Raw genomic sequence first — 20,510 nt, forward strand, 5'->3', positions numbered from 1 at the left:
GGGATGTTGACCCCACAGCCACTGCTCTGACAGTGTTTGAAAAGCTGATTTCATTGTCTGCCTCCATGGACAGCTTCATTTTAACAGTGACAATAACTCAAAGAATGTTTTCTTGTAAACTAAGGGGTCAGAATCGCCACTTAAAGAACTGTCTTCTCCCATAACATAAGTATGAAAATATTTTATCATTCTGCTAAGAACATTCTTTCCCCGCATGGGAAGATGGTTTATTTGTGTAGCTATTAATGTAAATCACATATACAGATTCCCTTGCGCATCTAAATCACAGTTTATCCTACAGTCTTTGCCACTAGGAATTTCTGCAGCAGGGAGTGTGAGAATCTGGAAACATTTCCTATATGCCACTGAAAACATGTAAATTACTTGGAAAAGGAATAGTAGAATTTTATGTTGGATACACGAGGGAAGGATCAAAAAGGAAAGTGAAATTTTGTGCCACACTAAGCAATGCTGTGCATATTCATTCCCTTTTTCATGTCTGTATGCCCATCATTATGGTTCTCTTCTCTCAAACATTGAAGACGCCACCATTTTCAGTGGTAGAAACACAGGAAAACTAATGAGAAAGGGCTGTTACATGTTAGGAAAAAAATGAGCCAGGCCATCCTAATGGAGGATATCCTAAGGAGAATATGCTACCAAATACAGAGGTAATTTCCTAATCAATATGTAAAAGTCAATTGCTCAAAGGAATTTATAATTTCCTATTACTTTGGAAATCCCATAAAAATCCTCAGCTTGGTTGTGTACAGGACAGTCTTCAATTCCACAGTTCCAGCTGCCTCATCTCAGTGCATAAATGAAAGGATATAGTTAAAAAATATAACCAAGAGGGTAGCAAGGATGAAGGAATGGCTTCTGCTTGAGAAGAGAATAAAGCTCCCAGCATGGTTCATCTTGGAAAGAAGATGGGGAAGAAGGGCAGGTGAATGGTCTGACTTATCATAAACAGGGGACAATTAGTTGTTGCACAATAACCAAGTGATTACAGACACTTATGGGCATCAGGCCCTTAAAAAGAGGAAGCAGTGTTCTGCACAGCATGTAATTTCAGCCCTTACATCAGATGCTGAAAAATTTGACCACATAATACCTCAGATGCTGGAAAATACTCATGGCTTCCAGGGGCGTGCTGCACAGTCACTGGCTGGAAGGCTGGAAGGAGACGTCCTGTGTGGTGACAGTGAATACCAGTTCTCTGAGGTCTTGGGCGAAGCCCTGGATTTATTACCAGCACTACAGAAAGGCCAGGGATGTACGTGTGTGTCTGGATGGCCCAAATGCCACCCGAAAGCTGGGAGTCTGAACCCAGAATCCAGCTGCTGCTCGGTGTTCATTTCCAGGTATCAGATCCAGGCATTGAAAGTGTCCTCAGCATCATGTGTGAAGCTTCACCTGCTGCTCCTCCAGGACTTAAACCCTGGAGATGAATTCTCACTTCTGGCAATAGTTAAGGCTCCTGGAAATACTGTAACTCCATGCTGAATTTTTGCCAGACTTACACATGAAGTAATTAATGTTTCATTTGTAGTGAGTTTATGATTTGGACTTAAATTCCCCCAAGTACACTTTCTCCCAAGTGATTCATCCTCGGCTCTGATACTACTGCACAGTTCAAACAGATTATGCCTGTTATTCAGTATTATGCCTTGGACACAATGTACGTGTATTTTAACTGAAGAGTTATCTTGATATAAATTTTTTTCAGAATGAAAGCAATTATCTGATTTTTTCACAAATAAAAAAAAATCTGGCTTTTCTGCTGCATTTGAACTCTGCTTTTGTACATGGAATGGAAAAAAAAAAAAACAACCCTGCATGTTTAGTTATTCTGTAACCAGGCATTTCAGGTCAAAGACACTGAAGGGATCAAAAAAGATAAGCAAAATTAAAACACCGAGGTCAGACAAGCTCTTCCCAAGAGTAGCGAAGACAAATCCGAGGAGGAAGCAGAACACAAATCAACATCTTATCTGCACTTTGCTTCCTGGCCAAGACAATGAAAGTGTCTCCAAGAAGTAAAAAGATATTGCCCATTAACCATTGCCAGTGTTGTCAGGGGAGACACAAAATCAAACACTCACAGCCTTGCTGAAGAGGTTTCTCCTGAAACCATTCACGGTTCTCTGGAAAAGGAGAGGATTACTGGGCACAAGAGCCGACTCTAACCAGTGGGAAACTGTTTTTATTTCCATGTACATCACACTGAGTCCAGCTCAGCCACTTACCTGCATCCTGACGCTATTTTGGGGGGGTTATCATGGGTGGAACAGGAGCTGCTGTGCTGGTGCACCGAGGCTTGTCCCTGAGCCACACCACTCCACCCTAGGGATGCAAGTGGAGGCCACCCATGGCTTCACTACTGCCTGGGGGACACTGGGCTTGCAAGGGCTGCAGGAGGGATGTGGGGTCTCCCATATGGGAGGAGCTGTTGGACACCTTTCCTACAAACAGCCCAAGGCAGGACTGGAGCCAGGTGGTCACTGTGGAGCTGCAGAGGTGCCTGTGATGTCTCAGGAGCCACAGGTACTCTCTGTCCTCTGATCAGGCTTCTCCACCTGGTTTTGGTTAGGAAAATGTGGATTATACCATCACTCCCAGCTTCCACACAGCACTTGGGGAAATGATCTTTTTGTCATTAAAACATAGATACATAAATCAAGCCATGTGGAAAATTGGGATGAAAAGGAACCTTCTGGGGCTTTGAGGTCACCATCCACCCATTACAGTCACCTCTTCACCATGGGTAGCATCTCTATCCTTCTACTCTGAGATTACTCTGGGACCAGGTGTCTTCTCTGCACCTTTCCCAAAGCCAGAGGATTTGGTTGTGCAGCTTGTGAGACCTCTTGCTGACCTGTTCCTGTACCCCTTCCCTGGCACTGCAAACATCACAAGGGCACTGGAAAAGCCTTCCCTACTCTGATGGCACTTTTTAAATGATCCTGCTTGAAATGAAGAGGAAAGACAGCACAATTTGCAGTGTGGTGGGATGTCCCAGCTGGAACTGCCTCCCACAGCAAGAGCAGCTCTTGTTTCCTGGAGGATGCATTTCTGAGCTCCCATCTGATTGCTGCCAGGCTGAGGCTGAGCAGTGAAACATCTGTTTGGGACTATACATGTCTGCTGGATGAGATTTCACAAGGGCAGCCAGGGAAGCTCTGATGCCAATGTGAGATAGGATTCAAAAGATTAATTGCACTGGAGCAAAGCTTCAATACCAAAGATCACAGAATCATAAAATGGTTTGGTTTGGAAGGGACCTTAAAGATAATCTCATTCCAAACCCTTGCCAAGGGCAGGGACACCTTCCCCTAGACGAGGTTGCTCCAAGCCCCATCTGACCTAAGTGTTCATCCTTGAACACTTTATTTCAAGGAAAACACTGAGAACAGGGCAAATATAAGGACACTATGCCCATCTCCAGTTAAGCTGGAGCTAACCAGTGCTAGCTGTGTGCCCCAAGCACATCACTGAGAGGCATCTCGTGTGGTTTGCAGTGTGCAGCTCCATCCATGAACCAGGTAGTTCAGGGAGGAGGAATCCTCCTTTCCCAACGTGGCTGCCACAAAAAGCAGCACATCAGTCTGCAGAGCCTCTTAGCAGACTATTGACTTAGCCAGGTGTTGCCAGTACCTGTGAAACAGGGATGGCAGAATCTCTGGTAGGTGCTTCATGCTTTGCTTGCAAAGTTGATTGCTCTGTTAAGATACTCTGAGAGCCTTAGAATAACCATTCACTAAAAAAAAAAAAAAAAAGGGATAATATCTGCTTTATCAGGACATGCTTCCTGTATGCAATGAGGACAGAGGCAGGCGGAGTGAACATTATCTTTAACTCCAGGGTAACTTATTACTGAGTGTCATTCTGCTCAGTGTGCTCTTTTAATACTGATTGTGCCAATAGACTGGAAGTTCCTACAGTTCATTCTTTGGGAAAAGGTCATTCACCTCACACTATAAATGGTCCCACTAAAGAGGTGTGTTTTCTTCAGAGGTTGGAATGTACCTCACCTGTTGGACTGGCCTTCACACATGACTCAGGAGCAGAATGAATCACAGCTTGTAGCACATCCAGAGCAGGAGGACAGGGAACCTTGTCACTGCATTGCCACAGTGACATTACCACTGATGGGAGCTCGGAGGAGACGTCTTGGGATGACAGGGCTGAAAGAAGAAATGTAGCTTCCTCCCTGCTGGGAACTGCCTGTTTCTGGTGAGTTAGTGGAGATTAACGGGCATTCCTGCTGCACCAGCTGCTGGGTTAATTTATAGCTATCTGTAAAGAAAGGTTTATTTATTCCAGCTAGAAAACTCAAATCCTTGGAAATTTTAAGTGAAGGCTGTTTAAGGAGAGACTGGATAGCAAGTGAGAAGCAGGCTGGGATAACTCCTGCATATAAAAGCCTGGGAAGCAGTCAAAGGAAAATTTATATTACTCAGATTTGCTCTTTAACTTTTGGCTTCACAATGGTTAACAAAGAGGACAAACTGCCTTCTTGCTTTAATATTTTAAATATTAAACATTTTTTCTTGTGTTCTGTAATGGAACTCAGTGCTTAATGTACTTCTATAAACCAACCCATCCATTTGCATCTCCGTGATGTGCCATTGTATATCCTCCAAGAATCCCAAAGACAGGACATCCCACTTTTATACTGCATTTGGAATAACTGACGCATTTTAATGCCATCAGTTAAGATAAGATAATCACCAGAGAGAGTCTGGATGACAAGAGGAGACTGTTTTTGGAAAGACTGATATGTTCTAAATGCATCATCCCATATTGTGTAGTGAGTATTGAGCAGGGAGTCCAGAGGGACATTATCATCTTAACAGAAGCTGTGCTTGATGGTCTTTCCAGAAGATTATTCCCCATCTTTACTTATATCAATATAGCATAAAATGCACCAGCTCTCTCTCATTTGAGCTTCCCGTGTTGTACCTGAGCTGGGAAGCAACCTCGGAAGGGTCTTGGATGTCTCCAGAGGGATAGAAGACCAAAGTCTGCAGCTTTCAGTTGCAAAGACCTGGATCCAAGGGCTCATCCCCATCCATCAGCAGCCAGAGTCACTGCTGAGATGTGCAGGCAGGGCAGCAATGGAGAAGAACGTCCCCCACGCTCTCCCAGCTTGTCTGGTGGAGCAGTGCTCACCCACACTGGGGTGTGGGCAGCAGGATGGAGCAGCTGTGTGGGGGAGGCTGGAGGAGATGGCTTTAAAAATCTCTCTTTCATACTGGAAGATCCAAACTCATAAGAATTGTGAGACTCACTGTTTCCTTGCTGGGGAAACTGGTGTTGCAGGCAGAGTTCTGGATTGTGCTCAAGCTCTCCTCTGGAGTAGATACACTGGCCTGAGAACACTGTTTTGGAGCTTTGATGAATGAAACTAGTTTGGTTACTGTGATGTACAGGTAAAAGATTGGTAAAATAACAGGAGTTTCCTTTAAAGTATTTTACCTAAATTTCCTGTTAATGCAGAATAAATATCCGTTCTGCTGCTGTGTTGTACCTGAGAAGTTCTGGCCTCCCACCTCTGGGGAGACTTGGCAGTTGGTCACTACTTTATGAAGTAGTGAAGTACTTCCAGCAGCTTTCCAGCATCCCTGCTGTGCATGGACACTGGGAGGTGGCCCACAAGTTATGAAACACCTTAGAAGAAAATCAGCACCACGCTTGTCAAATATTTCTGTTCGAGCAAATGATTAGTCAGAAGCCTTGCACAGCAAGATTTAACACATTCAAGTGCCACTTCTCATTAGGGTGTAGCTGAGTTGTAACTTATTTTCATTGGCACCAAGACTTTATTTCCTCCTTTGTGAGGGGTGATCCATGTGAACAAGCTAAAGGTTACCTGGATGGGAAGGTAATTGGCACACCTCACTGCGGGGAGCAGGTTTACCCACATTTTCCGAAATACAAAGTGAACCACGTACGTACTTGAGAGTCCCCTCCTCAAAGAATTGCTAGCAGGTGGTTTTCTGGCAGCAGGGAGCAAGCCTGCATACCTGGTTGGCTATAAAATGTGAACTTTGAATTGTGAAGACATTGAGAATGGGGGCTAAATAGTAGCAATCATTAGGTCTATAACCGAGGGGACAAATGCTTCCCCGAGGAGTCAGCAGCAGCGTTGTTGACACGCCTGGAGTGGTGGAACGTGGCCATGAGCAGTTTCCAGGGAACAGTTTCAGACAGCTCCAGGCCACACGACAAAGGCAGGTGAAAGTTGAGAGTATCAGACTGTCATAAAAGTATTCATATAATAATTAATGGCCTGTGGGGCCAGAGTGCCTGAGGGACGCACGTGTGTTGTAGTGTTGTTGACCTGCCAGTGGGTGATGGTTCAGGTGAGGCCAGTGAGCTGTGGGCTGGGGAGAGCCACCTAAACATCTCACCAACTCACAGTGGACAGCCAGAAACCCCTGCTCAGGGCAGGTCCCTCCAAAAGAGGCTTAAGAAATAATTTGGACCAGCAGCCATAAAAGCTGGATTGATGCCATTGCCAAATGAGGGACTAAAGGTCAAGGAGGAGCTTTCTGCTTCCTTGAGGGATGGGAGACACCCTAACCTCAATGGCAAGCTGGCCTTGCCTCGTCTTGGAGCTCAGCCCTCCACTTCCTTGTCTTCACACCCTTATTCTGCCATCCATGGATTGGCAGCAGGTAGGCACTGTCCAAAGTATGTGTTCTCTATGGATCATGTCAGGGGAGCAAGGAGGGAAGCTTAGAGAATTTGTTGAGGGGCTGGCTCACAGCAGCTGAGCTCACAGCTCGTGGGATCACTTCAGCAAGGGGCCCAACCCCAGGCAGCAGACCCTGTGCCACACCCACTCCCTGTTACCTCAGTGGCTCCCAGATTTCTGCACCCTGTCCTGGCAGCTCAGACTCACGTTCACAGAAGAAAACACGCCACAGCTGCAGGGGTGCATGGGGTCCCCTCTCTGGATACAGAGCTGGAGCAGAGAGGGGAATCAGATTATCCCTCAACTCAGTTTCTTTTTGTCTTTCCCAGGCATCTGCACCACTGAAGAGGCACTGGTGAAGGTGTGATCCATTCCAGCTGCATATACAAATATGAAGATCTTCTGGATAATACCATTTTTCCTGCTGCAAGGTAGAGTCCTGGCTTAGAGGATAATGGTGTGGGTGAAGTGGGTCATATGTGCAAAGACCTTAACTTTCTGGAAATATGGTTCCTTATCTGGGCCCATTTTCCTCAGTATGCACCAGCAGCAGCCTGGCTCAGCCATGGGAAAAGTTGCCTCCAGTTCCCGAACTGGGTGTCATTCCCATTTGCACTCTGTGTGTGTGTGTCCTGTGCTTTGGGGTTGGCCGCACTCATATGTTGTTTTCTTTGCAGACACTGAAGCTTTTCTGATAAAAAATGCTAAATTCAACCTGTGTTTACAAGCCAGTCCAATAAATAGGAATTTATTACTGGAGAACTGTAATCCAGAGTCAGATTTCCAGGACTGGTCTTGGCAAGGCGACTCTTTGGTGAATCATGGCACGCAGAGCTGCCTCTCTGTGTCAGGGGCTGACAGAGTGCAGACAAGTCTCTGTGCCAGCACGGGCCACATGAGCTGGGACTGCTCCAACTCTCTGCTCTCGCCTCTGGGCACCAGCCAGAGCTACCTGGTGGCAAACAGGAAAGGAGTCGCTCTCGGTGACGTGAGAGGCCTCAAGGCCCAGTGGCAGGATGCTGCGGACAGGAGCGTGTGCGAGGAGAAAACCGGTGAGTGCTGCTCACCCAGGGACCAGTGGTAGAGACACCTGCACTGCTGGGGAATGTGAACAGGCCCTGTCAGCATCCTGGGGTCTTTCCAACCCTGGTGCTCCACCGTAATGGGGTCTGCACCAAAAATGCTCTCCAATTCTCAGTGTGTGATGAGGTCAGGCTGTGCCCTCAGGGCTGCATTCTGCCTAATTGGAGAGACGAGCTGGGCAACCCTGGGAGCGAAGGGGAAGATCATCTCCTGTCTGAGGGGCTGCAGTGAGTGACTGTTGCATCTTTCTGCTCTCTCCTCCCCAGCCAAGGCGGGGCACAACAGGTACTTCCCAGCTGCCCTGACCAGCCCACAGGTGCATGAGCACACAGCTGGCAATGCCGCCCTTCTGCTGGGCATGGACCAGGAACAGCTGGAGGAGCTGCTCTGGTTCTTCCGCAGAGAAGACCGTAAGTGCCATTGATGTTCCTGGGTTGAGACACAGCCCTTGGCTGTTAACTCTCCTGCCTAACACAGATGCCTGAGGGAATTACCTGAGGAGGGGATTTACCCCGGACACACAAAGCCTCAGTCTCACCTCTGGTGAGAAGAAGCAGGCCATGGGTGAAGACAGGCAGGAAGCTTTGCCGAGATAATGTCTCCTCCCAGAGGGGGATTCAGCCTCTCTCCGGGCAGAGCCTGCCAAGAGAGCAAAGATCTGGGATGACCGGTGATTTTGACAGGGTGGAGGGAGCAGATTGATATGAGGAGGTCAGTGCCACGAGGATCAACATCAAAGGCACAAAAATCAAGGGCGGACTCAAGGATGGATCATCCTGGGTGTCCTCAGGAAATTCCTGGCTGTGCTCTGTGGGTCACTTTTTGCTGTGCCTGCTAATGCTGCCTCTGCTTTCCCCAGCCTCAACATGGAATTACTGTGTCCTTGCGCTGTCCCTCGGAACCTTCATTTTGGGTCTTGCTCTCCTGACCGTCAACATTGTGCGAAACAGGTGAGATGGGAAAATCTGGGGACCTTTTGGTGTGTGATGGTGTGCTGAACCCCGCCCCCAGGCAGGCAGACACAGGGGTTTGGCAGGACAGGACAAGCCCTGATTGACAGGGAGAAAAGCAAAGACAAACTCCCTTTGAATGGTATTTTCTTATAAAATCGTGCCCGATCCCTGCTCTCCCGATGTGTCACTTGGAACAAGCCACTTCCCTTCTCCCGACCCTGGATCCTCAGCAGTGAAGGGTCTGCACAGCTCTGCCCAGCCTAACAGGGCTGCTGAGAGGGAAGTGACCATAACTGTGTGGTGTGAGATGCCCTCCTCTAAGTGCAGAGGCTCTGGAGCAGGACTCCCAGCCTTTCCCCATCAGCATTCCACGCTGTTTCCCTGTTGCTGCACAACAACCCTGCAGCTGAAGAGCAACTCACTGTTTGTTACAGCATGAAAACTTACCTCTGGGTCAGAGCTGTCACCTTCAGAGGAGAGAAGAGCTAATGCTCTGAGCCTGCCAAGCTCTCCCTCTAGTGCTTGCTGGGTGCTGCTCCTGGCATAGGGACCACTGTGCTCTCCAAATGGGAATCCCACAGCTGTGTGTGCTCCAGCACTTCAGAGCACTTACCTGACACGGTACAGCTGGTGGGGTTTGCCCTGGTGTGTTCCAGGGACATGGTGCAAATTGAAGGCTGTGACCATCACCAGGGGACTTGCCCCCAGAAGTGGGCTGGGCTTGCTGCTTCACTCCACATGGCCCTGTTGTGCCTTCCCTGCAGGAAAAGGAAGATCTTCATGAGCGGAAACGCAGAGCAAACCCCGCTGCAGGCTGAGCTGGATCCCAAGAAAGCCCTGATACCTGTGCAGGATTATGGTCTAGCTGAGCCACAAAAACAGGAGCCAGTGCCCCAGGACCAAAGACCAAGGGAAGTGGTGGTCCAGTGGAAGGACGGGACCATCACGTCCCTGTACACGGATTTGCCTGAGGAAGCCATATAGCAGCAGCTGAAGTCAGACCATGTAGGCCCTGAGGAAGGTATTGGAATATCTCATTTTGTAGAGATGGAAGTTTAAAAATGCAGTTTAGCCTGGGGAAAGAAAAGACAAAAAGAAGAAAGCAGCAGAGTTGCACCCAGAGGAGAGGCCCTGGCCTCAAGGCAACCCCTGCCTCTCCAGCTCAGCTCTTGCCTGGCTGATGTTCCCCTGCAGGTTTTGGCTGCCTCCAGCCTTCCCTCTGGCACCAGCTTCACCCCTTCCCTCAGGTGCTGCAAACAGCTGGGAGCAAAGCCAGGGCGGGAGGTAGGAGGTGGGAGGCTTGTCCTGCAGTCAGCCACTTCCTGTCAAGAAAACAGCCACACTGAAGCTGAGGCACTTTTATTCTTTTCAGAAATCATCTTTATTAAAATACTTTCCAAAGTGGTGGATCAAAATCCCATATTGAATCTCTCTCTGTCAGTAAGGTCATATATATATATGGATATATGTACAAATATACACATGGATATTTTACTCTGCAGAGTAACTGCAACTCTAGGGAGAAGCAAAACATTTAATCTGATAGAGCACCTGAAACCAAACACCCAGCCCTTGGCCCTGGCTCAGGCACAGGCAGAGCCTGGTGTGCTCCAGGATTACTTTCATGCCCTTCACTGGGCACACGTAGAAGCCATGAAATAATTTAGGACATTTTTGGAGACACATCAGTCTTTTAAACAAAGGCTTTTCAGACCATGTCCTCGTCAGTGAAGTGTCTCCTTGCAAAGCCTTTGGAAAGGGACACTGCAGTGTAAAAAGTTGATTTAAAAAGCAGCAGTTTTGGTGTGACTTAGGTCGCTGTGTAGGAATCAGTTTCGGGCCACCTGAGGCCTTCAGTCAGCTGAAACAGTATCTGCACCTTTTTTATTTGGATTTAAAATAAAATAAAAATTCCTCCTACTTATTGCTCAGTCAGGGACCCGTGGGATGAATGAGATGGGTTCCTCCAGGTTGGATTAATGATTAATTGTCCCCTCTTGGGCTCCTGTTGCTGTGTGCCAGGTGCCCAAGCTGGCTGGGGGCCCTGGGGACGGCCCTTGCCCTCCCGGTGGTGCCCATGGCTCCAGCTCCTCCAGGAGCTGCTGGATCTTCATGGAAACCGAGCTGGCCCCGGTGCCCGTGGCAGGACAGGGTACAAACACCACAGCAGTGCTGGGCAGGGGCAGGCAGAGCGATGCAACATGTTGGACTCTTGGCACCCTCCTGCTTGCCAAGTTGCCACCGCTGGCTCTGCACTGGCACAGAGACCAGGGCCACCACCTGCCAGCAGCTGCTGAGATGCCCGTGAGTCCATCACAGAAGGTCTCAGCCCTTGCAGAGCCAGGAGAATGGGTGAGGGTCTCTCACCTCCCTCTCCACAGCCCACAGGGACGTGTCCTAAAATATCTTGAAGCCTTTCAACAAGGTGAGCGTGGGAGCCTTCCTCTTGCTCTGAGCCCGCGAGGACTTGACGGTGACCAGCTTGGCCTGGGCCACCGAGGGGATCTCCTTGTAGTTGACGGTGGAGAGGGTGTTGAAGGTGCAGGTGGCCAAGCCGTGGTGGGTGGGCAGGGCCAGGGCCGTGGCCACCGGCGGGCAGGGCCGGTCCTCGGTGATGAGGAGTGGCCGGGCGGGCGGGTTCCACTCCGCCTGGCGCCGCACCGCCCGCACGGCCTCGTGGAAGATGTGCTGCACCCCCGTGAAGTCCTGGCACGCCGACACCTCGTGGAAGAGGCACCCGAACCTGCTGGCCAGGGACATCCCTTCGGCTGAGGGCACCTGCCTGGCGAGAGCGGAGGGGAATGGCTGCAGGATCCCTTGGGGCACTGCAGCCTCCTGAAAAGGGTGCAGGCAGTGGACCCTGCATCCCATGCCTGCTTCCTGGTGGGCACAAGGGTAGCTCTCACTTGTGACCCTCTGAGACAAGCAGGGTATGTGAGTCCAAAAGAGTTTTGCCTTTCCTGAAATCCCATAGTAATGAGCTGTGTGAGTCCCTGGGGAATCACACAGATTCCTGTGCCAGGGATGTGTGCCAGGGAAACGGGGGTGGATGTGATGGCAGTGCACTGGGAAGTTGGCAGGAGACCCCTCTATGGGGAGATACCTCTGTGCTGGGAACACAGGGGGTTCAGCAACACATCTGACTCAGGGACCTGAGGGACCACAGAGCGGCACAAAAGGCCAGAAAAACACATCGGGCACATCCAGTCCGGGACTAGAGGGCTGCAGAGAAAGGAAGGGCATGTCCAGAGGGGCTCCTCTGGCTCAAGCCCTGCCAGGGGTGCTAACACTGCCTCACCACGCAGCCGAAAAACATCCCACTGAAAAATACCAACAGGCTCAAAATAAACACATCATTCCCTGGGCAGGAGAGCAGGAACCTCGGAGATGTGGGAGGAAGTGGCAAATACTAATAGGGGTGGAAATACCCTTAAAAAAAAAAAACCAGATTTGGGTTTTGCATCCCAGCTGGAGGATGAGAGGATCTATGAGCTCTGTCCCATCGGGAACAGCCCCATACCTGTACTGGTCCATGTCCAGCTTGTTTCCCAGCAGGAGCACGGGGCAGTGGCGCTGGCAGCCCCGCGCGTGCAGGGCGAGCACCTCGAGGTAGCGCTGGCAGCCCTCAAAACTCCTCCTGTCCTCGATGCTGTAGACGACCAGGAAGGCGCTGGCCCAGCACAGGTAGCGCTCGCAGTTCCCAGGACCATCCTGGGGGTGAGAGTTGCGACTGAGCCGTGGTCCAGCCATGATCCAGCCGTGATCCAGATGGATCATGCCAGCAATGCCCCAGTGCCTCACCTGGTCAGCCGTGTCCATCACCTTCAGCAGCACAGGCTGCTGGTCCACCAGCTCCTCCGAGGTGTAGGTGTCCTCTGCAAGGAGAAGGGTGGTTGTGAGGATGAGCTGGGATGCCCCACCTTCTCCAAAACCAAGCAAAGCCTTGGATGCTTGGGATGCTGTGGAACAATCTCAGCCCTGATGAGGATCATCCTCCACTAATGCCTCCCACTTTGCTCCTTCCTGAGACAATGTGATTTTAGGAGACTGGTGATGATGCTGCTGGGCAAGCCCCGCTAGGAGCGTTCATTTCCCCCTGTGTGCCACAAGCATGGGCTCCAGCAGGAGAAGGAGAGAGAAGAAGGAGCCCAGCACAACAGGCGCCTAGGGCTCAGCCCTTATCTAAAAGCCTCAGCCTGAAGAGATAAAGCAAGATGGGGGCTTGACATGGGGCTGTTTCCCAATAAATCAGGCGAGAGAAATGGCCCTTTCTTTTGGAAGCAGGGCAGGCAGGGAGAGCCGTTGAGCCATTCCCCTGGGAGAAAGATGCTTTCTCTGGGCCAGCTCCTAATGGATGTGTTTCGGAAAGGTTTTGACGTGGGAAGATGAAAACACATTCCCAAAAATATCCGAGGAGGAAAGGATTTATCCTTCTTTCCTAAGAGTCACTGAAATATTAGGGGCCGGAGTTGGTTCTTGGACAAGGTCCATATCTCCCTAATGTCCCCGATAAATCATTTATGGTTCTTCCCTGTGACCTGGAGTCAGGCCCAGAAAAATAGTTATTAATTACTCAAATGAGTGGAAAAAAAAATGCCCAAAACTGCTCGCTGCAAAACTCAGCCCCCAGGGTCGCTCACTCTGCATCCCCCTCATTCCCCCAGCCCTTCCCTTGCCTGACACCCCTGGGGTGAGCAGGAGGCACCAAAAGCTCCCCAAGGAGCCCCAAGAATTCAGCTTTTGGTTTCTTCAGGGCAATGAGAGGAGCCAACGTTCCCCCGTGGGACGTGCCCACAGAGAGAGAGGGCGCTGCTTTCACCTCTGTTTTTACAAGTGGGTTTGGGTCAAATCCAGCCCTTCTTGTTGTTTTTCATATAATTTTGAGTATGTTGGGGTTTTTCCTCCCTAAATGCCATATTTGTGGGAAACATGGGAGGTGGGAAGGGTACTCCATGGGACGACAAAGAGTCTTACCCAAGTTGGGATCATATTCGCTGATGAACCTCTTGGTTAGAAACTTCACGGTCAGGGCTGCAGGAGGTGAAAGAGGCAGATGAGGAAAGTGTCACCCCATGGCACTGCCACCCCCGCAGCCCCCCCCCCCGTGCCCGGCCATCCCCGTGGTGGTGGGTGGCTGTCTCACCTGACTTGCCGGCCCCTCGGCACCCCAGGATGGCCACATTGCACTCGGGGAGGGGGCTCTGGGGCGGCCGCTCGGCGCTGGCTCGGGGTTTGCCGAACATCGAGGACATCCTCGGTCCTGCGGGAGAGAGCGAGGGGGGACATGGGGCACCCGCTGCCGTGCCAGGTGGGTACCTTCTCACTGCCTGGCTCGTGGGGTGCCCCAGCCTGGGCAAAAGGGGGCTCAGCAGCACGAGGGAGGAAAATCCCCTCTTCTCCATCCGCATCCTGGAGCCAGGGTGGCCGGCATCCCCATCCTACGCTGGCGGCCAGCACCCCACCGAAATACAGGGACCACCCCCCAGCCCTCCGCTCACCCTTCACACCCCAGAAAGAGAAGAGAAACGCAGCCTCCCACCTCAAAAGCCAGGGCCGGAGGGGACGCGGGGCTGGCCGGGGGCGATGGCGGGGCCGGGGGAGCAGCGGCCCCTGCACGGCCGGGGCTGCGATGAATGAGGCGGGAGGAGGCGAGCGCGGCTCCCCCGCCCGGGCTCCGGCCAAACTCCTTGTAAGGAAGGCGGCCCCGCCGCGGGGCTGGACACGGTGCCCCGGCCACCCCGAGGACGGTCCCCCCGGCAGGGCACTCCAGCCCCCCGAGCTGCCGGGGCTTCGGGCAGGGACCCCCGGGCCACCGCACCGTGTCCCGGCACCTTGATGTGTTCCGGCATCTTCCTAAGCCCCTAACACTTCGCCGTGTCCCCAGCTCCTCGATATGTCCCCAGCAAGCCCAAGCCTGGTCCCGCTGCCCTGGCCGAGGCCAGTGCACTCATCACATCTCCGGCAGGCAGAAGCAGCACCTCGGAGCGATGCTGCCTGTCCAGCCACCCTGCCCACCACCTGCCCGGCTCCTTCGGATGCAGTTAAGCACAGACACCTTCTGCTGCCAGCAGAGGCTTTGCAGGGGGAAAAAAATACCCTTTTCCCACCCAAAAGACTCGATCCCAAGGGGAAAAGGGAGCCCAGGGAGTACTCACCAGTGCCCGCACCAATCCATCAGCCAGCACCCAGTGTCTCTGAGCCTGAGTAGGTGGCAGAGGCTGAAGTCAGCGTTGTCATGGCGATCAGAGACATTTGGGATGGGGCTCAGTGCCTGGGACCGCAGGGTACAGCCCCTGGGCCGGCCCTGAGGGGCTTCTGGGGGGGCCATATCCGAGGCTGGGGGGCGAGGGCTGCTCCGTGTCCACGCAGGGCTGCTGAGCCATTGGGAATATTGCCCATTAATGCAGGCAGGATATTTTTAAACTGTCCCAAAATAGTCTGGGAGTGTAGAAGTCCCTGCAAGACCCAGGGATGGGGAGGATGGGGATTACGGGGATCACTCCCCTGCGGGAAGCAGAGCCCCTCTGGGGACCCCCAGCTCCCAGACCCCCTTTGTACACAGGTCAAAGAGACTTAAAAGCAATTGGAGCTAAATGTGGTATTTTAAGCTGGGTATCCATGAGGATCAATCACAGCAGCACAAGTGCAAAGCTCTTCCCTTCTCCCCTAAACTGAGATTTTTGGGGAACCTGCTGGTGCCATGACCCTGGGGCAGTGACTTTGCCATCCTCTGCTGCCCCGAGAGTTCCTGGGGGCTTGGACGAGGGGCTAAGGAGGGAGGAAAAAATAGACCTTCAACAGTGTTGGGCTTCTCAGGTTAAATTATTCACCAAAACTAAAGACCGGGTGCAGGTGGTGATGGGGAGACCTGGGAAGCAGCCCCTCAGGTGAGCCCTGTTGTTGACTCTCTCCTCAGCACCCCATGGCGGAGGTGAAATGGGATTTCTAGACATGAAAAGCTGTGAATAGCACACAAATCAGCAATGTGCCACAAATGACACTTTTCTTCACTGCCAACCTCCATGTCAGTCACAGGGGTTTATCTCTGCCCACAGCCAAGCATCACAGGGAGAAGGTGAGCCCTGAGGCCAGAGGGGAGTTTTTTGCTGAAAAAGGGTCACTGCACTTCATTTTCCTCACCATGAGATCCCCACGTGAAGCACAGCCTGGCTTATGGCTCCTTGTGCCTGGGCTGGATGTTGTCTGGGTTGCTGATGCCTCCTGCCTGGGGAGGGTCACAAAGGAAGGTCTCTCCCTGCCTGTGGCAGGCAAGGCCCTTTCCCACAGCCAGGCTGGGTGGCGGCAAGGTTTGCTGATGTTGTTTACCTCCCTGTGGCCATAAACTCCACTTTTTAAGGGAAAATAAAATAGAATACTGTGATAATGTGTTCTTCCCAGCTGTGCAGATATGTTGCCCTCCGTGGGATGGGGAACCATCTCTTTAGGGCATTGCAATGAGGATGCCTGAAAGTGGGGAGAGCAAAACTCGTTTTCCCAGGAGTGGCTGGGCACACTCCATGGGATAATCTGGGCACCTCTGCTGTGCCCAGCCCTGGTTGGTGATGCTGGAGCCCTGCCTGAGTTTGGGTGGGCAGCTGAGCCCAGCGGATGCCTTTGAAGGGCCCCGGTCACGAGCTCAGCTATCTTTAGACCAAGGTATTTATGTTACAAGGCTGCTGGGCAGCACAGCAAAGGCATCAAAGGGTGAAGGAGGCAGGAGGGGGCTGTGCTGGGGCACGGCACAGAGGGGCATTGGCTGCTCCCCCACCCCCGAGAGCCGCTGACCCCTGGGCGAGGATGACCCCGGAGGAGGAAGGCTCCCGGGAAGGGCCCCCAGAGCGGGTGTGTATCCGGGTGGAGGAGCAGTCGTTCTGTGTGGAGAAGACCCTGCTGGTGGAGAGCAGTGAGTACTTCCGTGCCCTCTTCCGCTCGGGCATGAGGGAGAGCACGCAGGAGGAGATCGGGCTGGGGGAGCTGAGCGCGGCCGGGTTCCTCGCCATGCTGCAGGTGCTGGAGGGTGAGAGGCCCATCCTTGGCAGTGAGGAGACCCTCCAGGCAGTGGAGTGTGCTGCCTTCCTGCAGGTGAAGCCCTTGGCCAAGTACCTGATCCACTCCATCAACTCCGACAACTGCATCCTGCTGTACCAAGCCGCTGCCATATTCGGCCTCCTGGATCTCTTCCACTGCGCCGCTCTCTATATCAGGGACAGCTACGCCGAGCTGGAGGAGTACCTGGACTGCCTCTCTGATGACCTGCTGGCCTATGTGGAAGCCCTCCTGCCCAGCACCTTTGTGGCAGTGGGAGCCCACACACCCACCTTCGAGTTCTTGGAGGACCTGTCCAGGACCATCTGCTACTTGGATGAGGAGACCAACACGTGGAGGACCCTCTCCTGCCTGCCGCTGAGCGCCAGCACATTCCTAGCCGGCATGGCAACCATGGATAATAAGATCTACATCGTGGGTGGCGTCTACGGGGCCAACAAGCAGGTGGTGGAGAGCAGCTTCTGCTATGATGCTGACGCCAACGCCTGGAGCGAGTTCCCCAGCCCTCACCAGCTGCGCTACGATGTCAGGCTGGTGGGCCATGAGGGCTTCCTCTATGCCATCGGGGGGGAGTACGAGAAGATCTCACTCAAGTCTGTGGAGAGGTACAACGTGGCCTCCAGCACTTGGACGTTCGTCTCCGACCTGCCGCAGCCCAGCACGGCGGCGCCCTGTGCCCAAGCCCTCGGGCAGATCTTTGTTTGCCTGTGGCAGCCACTGGACACCACCGTCATCTACGAGTATGAGACCCAGCGGGACGAGTGGCTTCCCGTCACCGAGCTCAAGCGGCACCAGAGCTACGGGCACTGCATGGTGGCCCACCGTGACAACCTCTACGTCATGCGCAACGGCCCCTACGACGACTTCTTGCGCTGTGTCATCGACTGCTTCAACCTGACGTCACGGCAGTGGACGGCCCTGCCTGGGCAGTTCCTGAACAGCAAGGGAGCCCTGTTCACTGCTGTTGTCAGGGGGGACACTATCTACACCGTCAACAAGATGCTGACACTCCTCTACTCCGTGGAAGAGGAGACCTGGAAGCAGAAGAAGGAACGGGCAGGTTTCCCGCGCAGTGGCTCCCTGCAGACTTTCCTCCTGCGGCTGCCGAGACGTGACCATGACATCGCGACGTAAGTGGTCCCCCATCCCATGTCAGGATGCTCTCCTTGCACATGGCTCTGCACTTGCTGCTCCCCTGGGCTTCTCTCCTACTCCGTGGAGCTGTGCTCAGGTCCAGGGATGCCTCACGTTGGACCTTGGAGGTGACACTAGACCCTGCCAGAGGGGAAGGGACTGCAGGCAGTTGCTGCTGCGCCTGCCTGCCCTGCACGAGTGCAAAGTCCTGCCAGACGTGGGCTCATGAGCCAACTGTGTGCACGGCTTCGTGGCTTCTGCAGAGAACAGGTACCAGAGAGGTGCAAACGGGGTTTATTTATTCTGACTACACTCTGAGGGTGTGCAGGACTCCACCTCCTCTCTTCCCTGATGGGGAATCATTCATTATATCTCAGAATTAAAAGGAAAGCTATAGAAAAGCTTCTCATTACAGAATTTTCATTACTCTTGGGTTTGGTTTCCTCCCCTCTCCTTCTGGAGGATAATACCTCCTAACAGAGATCCATGTCAGGACTCACTCCTGCCCCTGAATGCTTTTTCAGCTGCAGCTCCATTTCAGAGCCGCATGTGGGAGTGTGGTTCCCACACAGCCCTGTGCTCCCCTGGGATATCTCCATGGCCACAGCAGGGTCCTGGGAGGAGGAGGGGAGATGGGCGGTAAAGGAAAGCAGCTCCTGGGCATTGGTGCTTAATGCACTGAGGGTTTTCTGGGACCTGGGAACCATCCATCATCCCCCCAAGCCTCAGCACAGACCCAAAGGGGTGGCAAGTGCCAGCTCTCATCAGAGGCTTGTTTGAACCAAGTCAGGGTCTTTTGAGGACATGGCAAAACTTGGAAGTACAGAGGGTACAAAAAGGGAGGGAGCACCACTATTGCATGGTGATGCCAAGGCTTGCAGAGCTCCAAAGCCAGAGGAGCTGTTCCCATGAGATCCCACTGCCTGGAGTGGAAGGTTGCTGACCCTCAGCACGAGCTCTGGGGGTGGCTGGAGAGCACAGAGCTCCCCTCTGTGACTGCAGTGCTGGGGGACCAGGGCAGCAGCAAACCCAGACTGTGGTCAGCTGGTCTCCCATCCGTGGGTCAGGCTTTGGGCTGCCTGTGCTGTCCCGGCCGGGATGGAGCGGAAGGGAATACCAGCCAGGATGCCTCAAATACCTCCGTGCTGACCCTCACCAAGTTCTCAGCATTTTCAAAACAGTTCCCTCATTTGAGAATAAACCCACTCAATGCAACCACAAACCAAAACAAACCAGAAAACCCCAACTTGCAACCATGGCCAGATGGATGTGCCTTGTCCTCATTTGTCCCCTGCCACTGGGCCAGGCTACCACTCTACTGTCACCTGTGATGGGACCACAGCCCTTGGAGGTGCAGGTCTGGCAGTGGCACAGGGGAGGCAGATGTCACCAAGGGACCTCTCCCACCTCTGTACCATGGGCAGCATAAGAGGAATTGTGTTGGTGTCCCTGGGAGGACGTTACAGGAACCCATCATGTCAAATCCTCTCTCCCCTCCCAGATAAAGCCAATTAACATTTCAGGTTGTCTTCTCCTAACTGAGAGCAGCATATGAAAACATGCTGCTTTAAAACCATTTCAGGTTGAACAAACATCTTAAACCTCCATTAAAATAAAGTTAAAATAATTCCGTTAGTAAAATATTTATGTTGGGCTCCTGTGGCCAACCCTGGACTGCTGAACTTGGCAGGCTCTCCCCTTTCCTCCAACTCCAACACCAAGTGATACAACCTCCTCCCCACTTCCACACGCTGGTTTTTTGACAGTTCAGGGATTTACAAAGATATTTGTAGACAAAATGCAGAAGATTTTAAGTGCAGCCCTTAGGGGAAAGTGCAGGTCTTGGCAGGCTGTTGAGTATGGCATGGATAACCCAAGAGAGGATTCATTTGTTGCATCTATCAATCCAGACCGTGATAAAGAATAACACAAGATAATTTTAGGTGCAAAGGGAGCACAAAAGATACAGCTCTTACCTCTGCAAGAAACGATGAGCCAGGGTCAAGGAGGCTCCTCTAAGGAGGGTGAGAGGCTGCTCAGCCTTTGTGGGCACGACGCTGCCAATGTGCTTCCCTCCACCAGAATTCAGCCCTCGAAGTTTCGTGCCGCTGGCACCAGCTCAGCACCTTTATCTCCCCTTCTCCATCCTCAGGGGTTCGTTCCGCCAAAGATCACAGTTCCAGGCGACACGATCGTCCTAATCACGGTTTAACCTTTTTCAAGTTTCTTTTTTAAGGTGACATCATCTTGGCAAGAGGGGACGTAAGGAAAAGCTGTCTGTAGAACGGACTTGCCTTATAAGGGCCGCATCAAAAATAAAAGCTTGTATAACCAAGGGAAAGCTGGAGCAAAAACAGGGCTGGGAGCTCCAGGAAGAGCCTGTTTGCTCCTCGGGGATATCTCCCTTAGTCACACAAGGTACCACATTTTCTGTTTCAATGCCATTAAAGAAGGGTAGGAATAAAGCTTCCTTGGGAATGGATGGGTGAAGTCCCCCAAAACTTGGATGCCAAGTTTCCTTGTGCATCCAGGCAAGAGTGAAGGCAGCCGTGGAGAGATGTACCTTCCTGCTGGTGTCTGGCATCCACCTG

General features: G+C 52.3%; 3 protein-coding genes across 6 annotated transcripts; 2 read left to right on the forward strand and 1 right to left on the reverse strand.

Annotated features, from left to right (window-relative positions):
• Window positions 1–3,895: 3,895 nt before the first annotated feature.
• On the forward strand, window positions 3,896–10,109 carry SLC51B (solute carrier family 51 beta subunit). Its single transcript, XM_027644185.1, has 6 exons — window positions 3,896–4,236; window positions 7,033–7,134; window positions 7,381–7,755; window positions 8,053–8,196; window positions 8,646–8,736; window positions 9,504–10,109. Exons 2-6 carry the CDS (start codon window positions 7,095–7,097, stop codon window positions 9,721–9,723), a joined length of 870 nt encoding a protein of 289 aa, XP_027499986.1. The 5' UTR covers window positions 3,896–4,236; window positions 7,033–7,094; the 3' UTR covers window positions 9,724–10,109.
• Window positions 8,203–15,660, reverse strand: RASL12 (RAS like family 12). Of its 4 annotated transcripts, XM_027644189.1 has the most exons (7): window positions 14,895–15,658; window positions 13,883–13,999; window positions 13,714–13,770; window positions 12,541–12,614; window positions 12,260–12,450; window positions 9,353–9,497; window positions 8,203–8,425 (listed from the first exon to the last, which is right to left on the reverse strand). In XM_027644189.1, exons 2-7 carry the CDS (start codon window positions 13,989–13,991, stop codon window positions 8,321–8,323), a joined length of 681 nt encoding a protein of 226 aa, XP_027499990.1. In that variant the 5' UTR covers window positions 13,992–13,999; window positions 14,895–15,658; the 3' UTR covers window positions 8,203–8,320. The 4 variants fall into 4 exon arrangements, with proteins under 4 accessions (XP_027499990.1, XP_027499989.1, XP_027499988.1 ...); XM_027644188.1 differs by having other exon boundaries at window positions 8,327–9,497; window positions 14,895–15,659; XM_027644187.1 differs by lacking the exons at window positions 8,203–8,425; window positions 9,353–9,497 and adding an exon at window positions 10,102–11,517 and having other exon boundaries at window positions 14,895–15,660.
• An 861-nt stretch (window positions 15,661–16,521) lies between these two features.
• On the forward strand, window positions 16,522–19,499 carry KBTBD13 (kelch repeat and BTB domain containing 13). The gene has a single exon (XM_027644179.1). The coding sequence runs from the start codon at window positions 16,537–16,539 to the stop codon at window positions 17,917–17,919; it is 1,383 nt and encodes a 460-aa protein (XP_027499980.1). The 5' UTR covers window positions 16,522–16,536; the 3' UTR covers window positions 17,920–19,499.
• The last annotated feature ends 1,011 nt before the right edge of the window (window positions 19,500–20,510 follow it).

The sequence above is a fragment of the Corapipo altera genome, unplaced genomic scaffold (assembly GCF_003945725.1).
Source record: "Corapipo altera isolate COAL_440 unplaced genomic scaffold, ASM394572v1 50, whole genome shotgun sequence".
Taxonomy (NCBI): Eukaryota; Metazoa; Chordata; class Aves; order Passeriformes; family Pipridae; genus Corapipo; species Corapipo altera.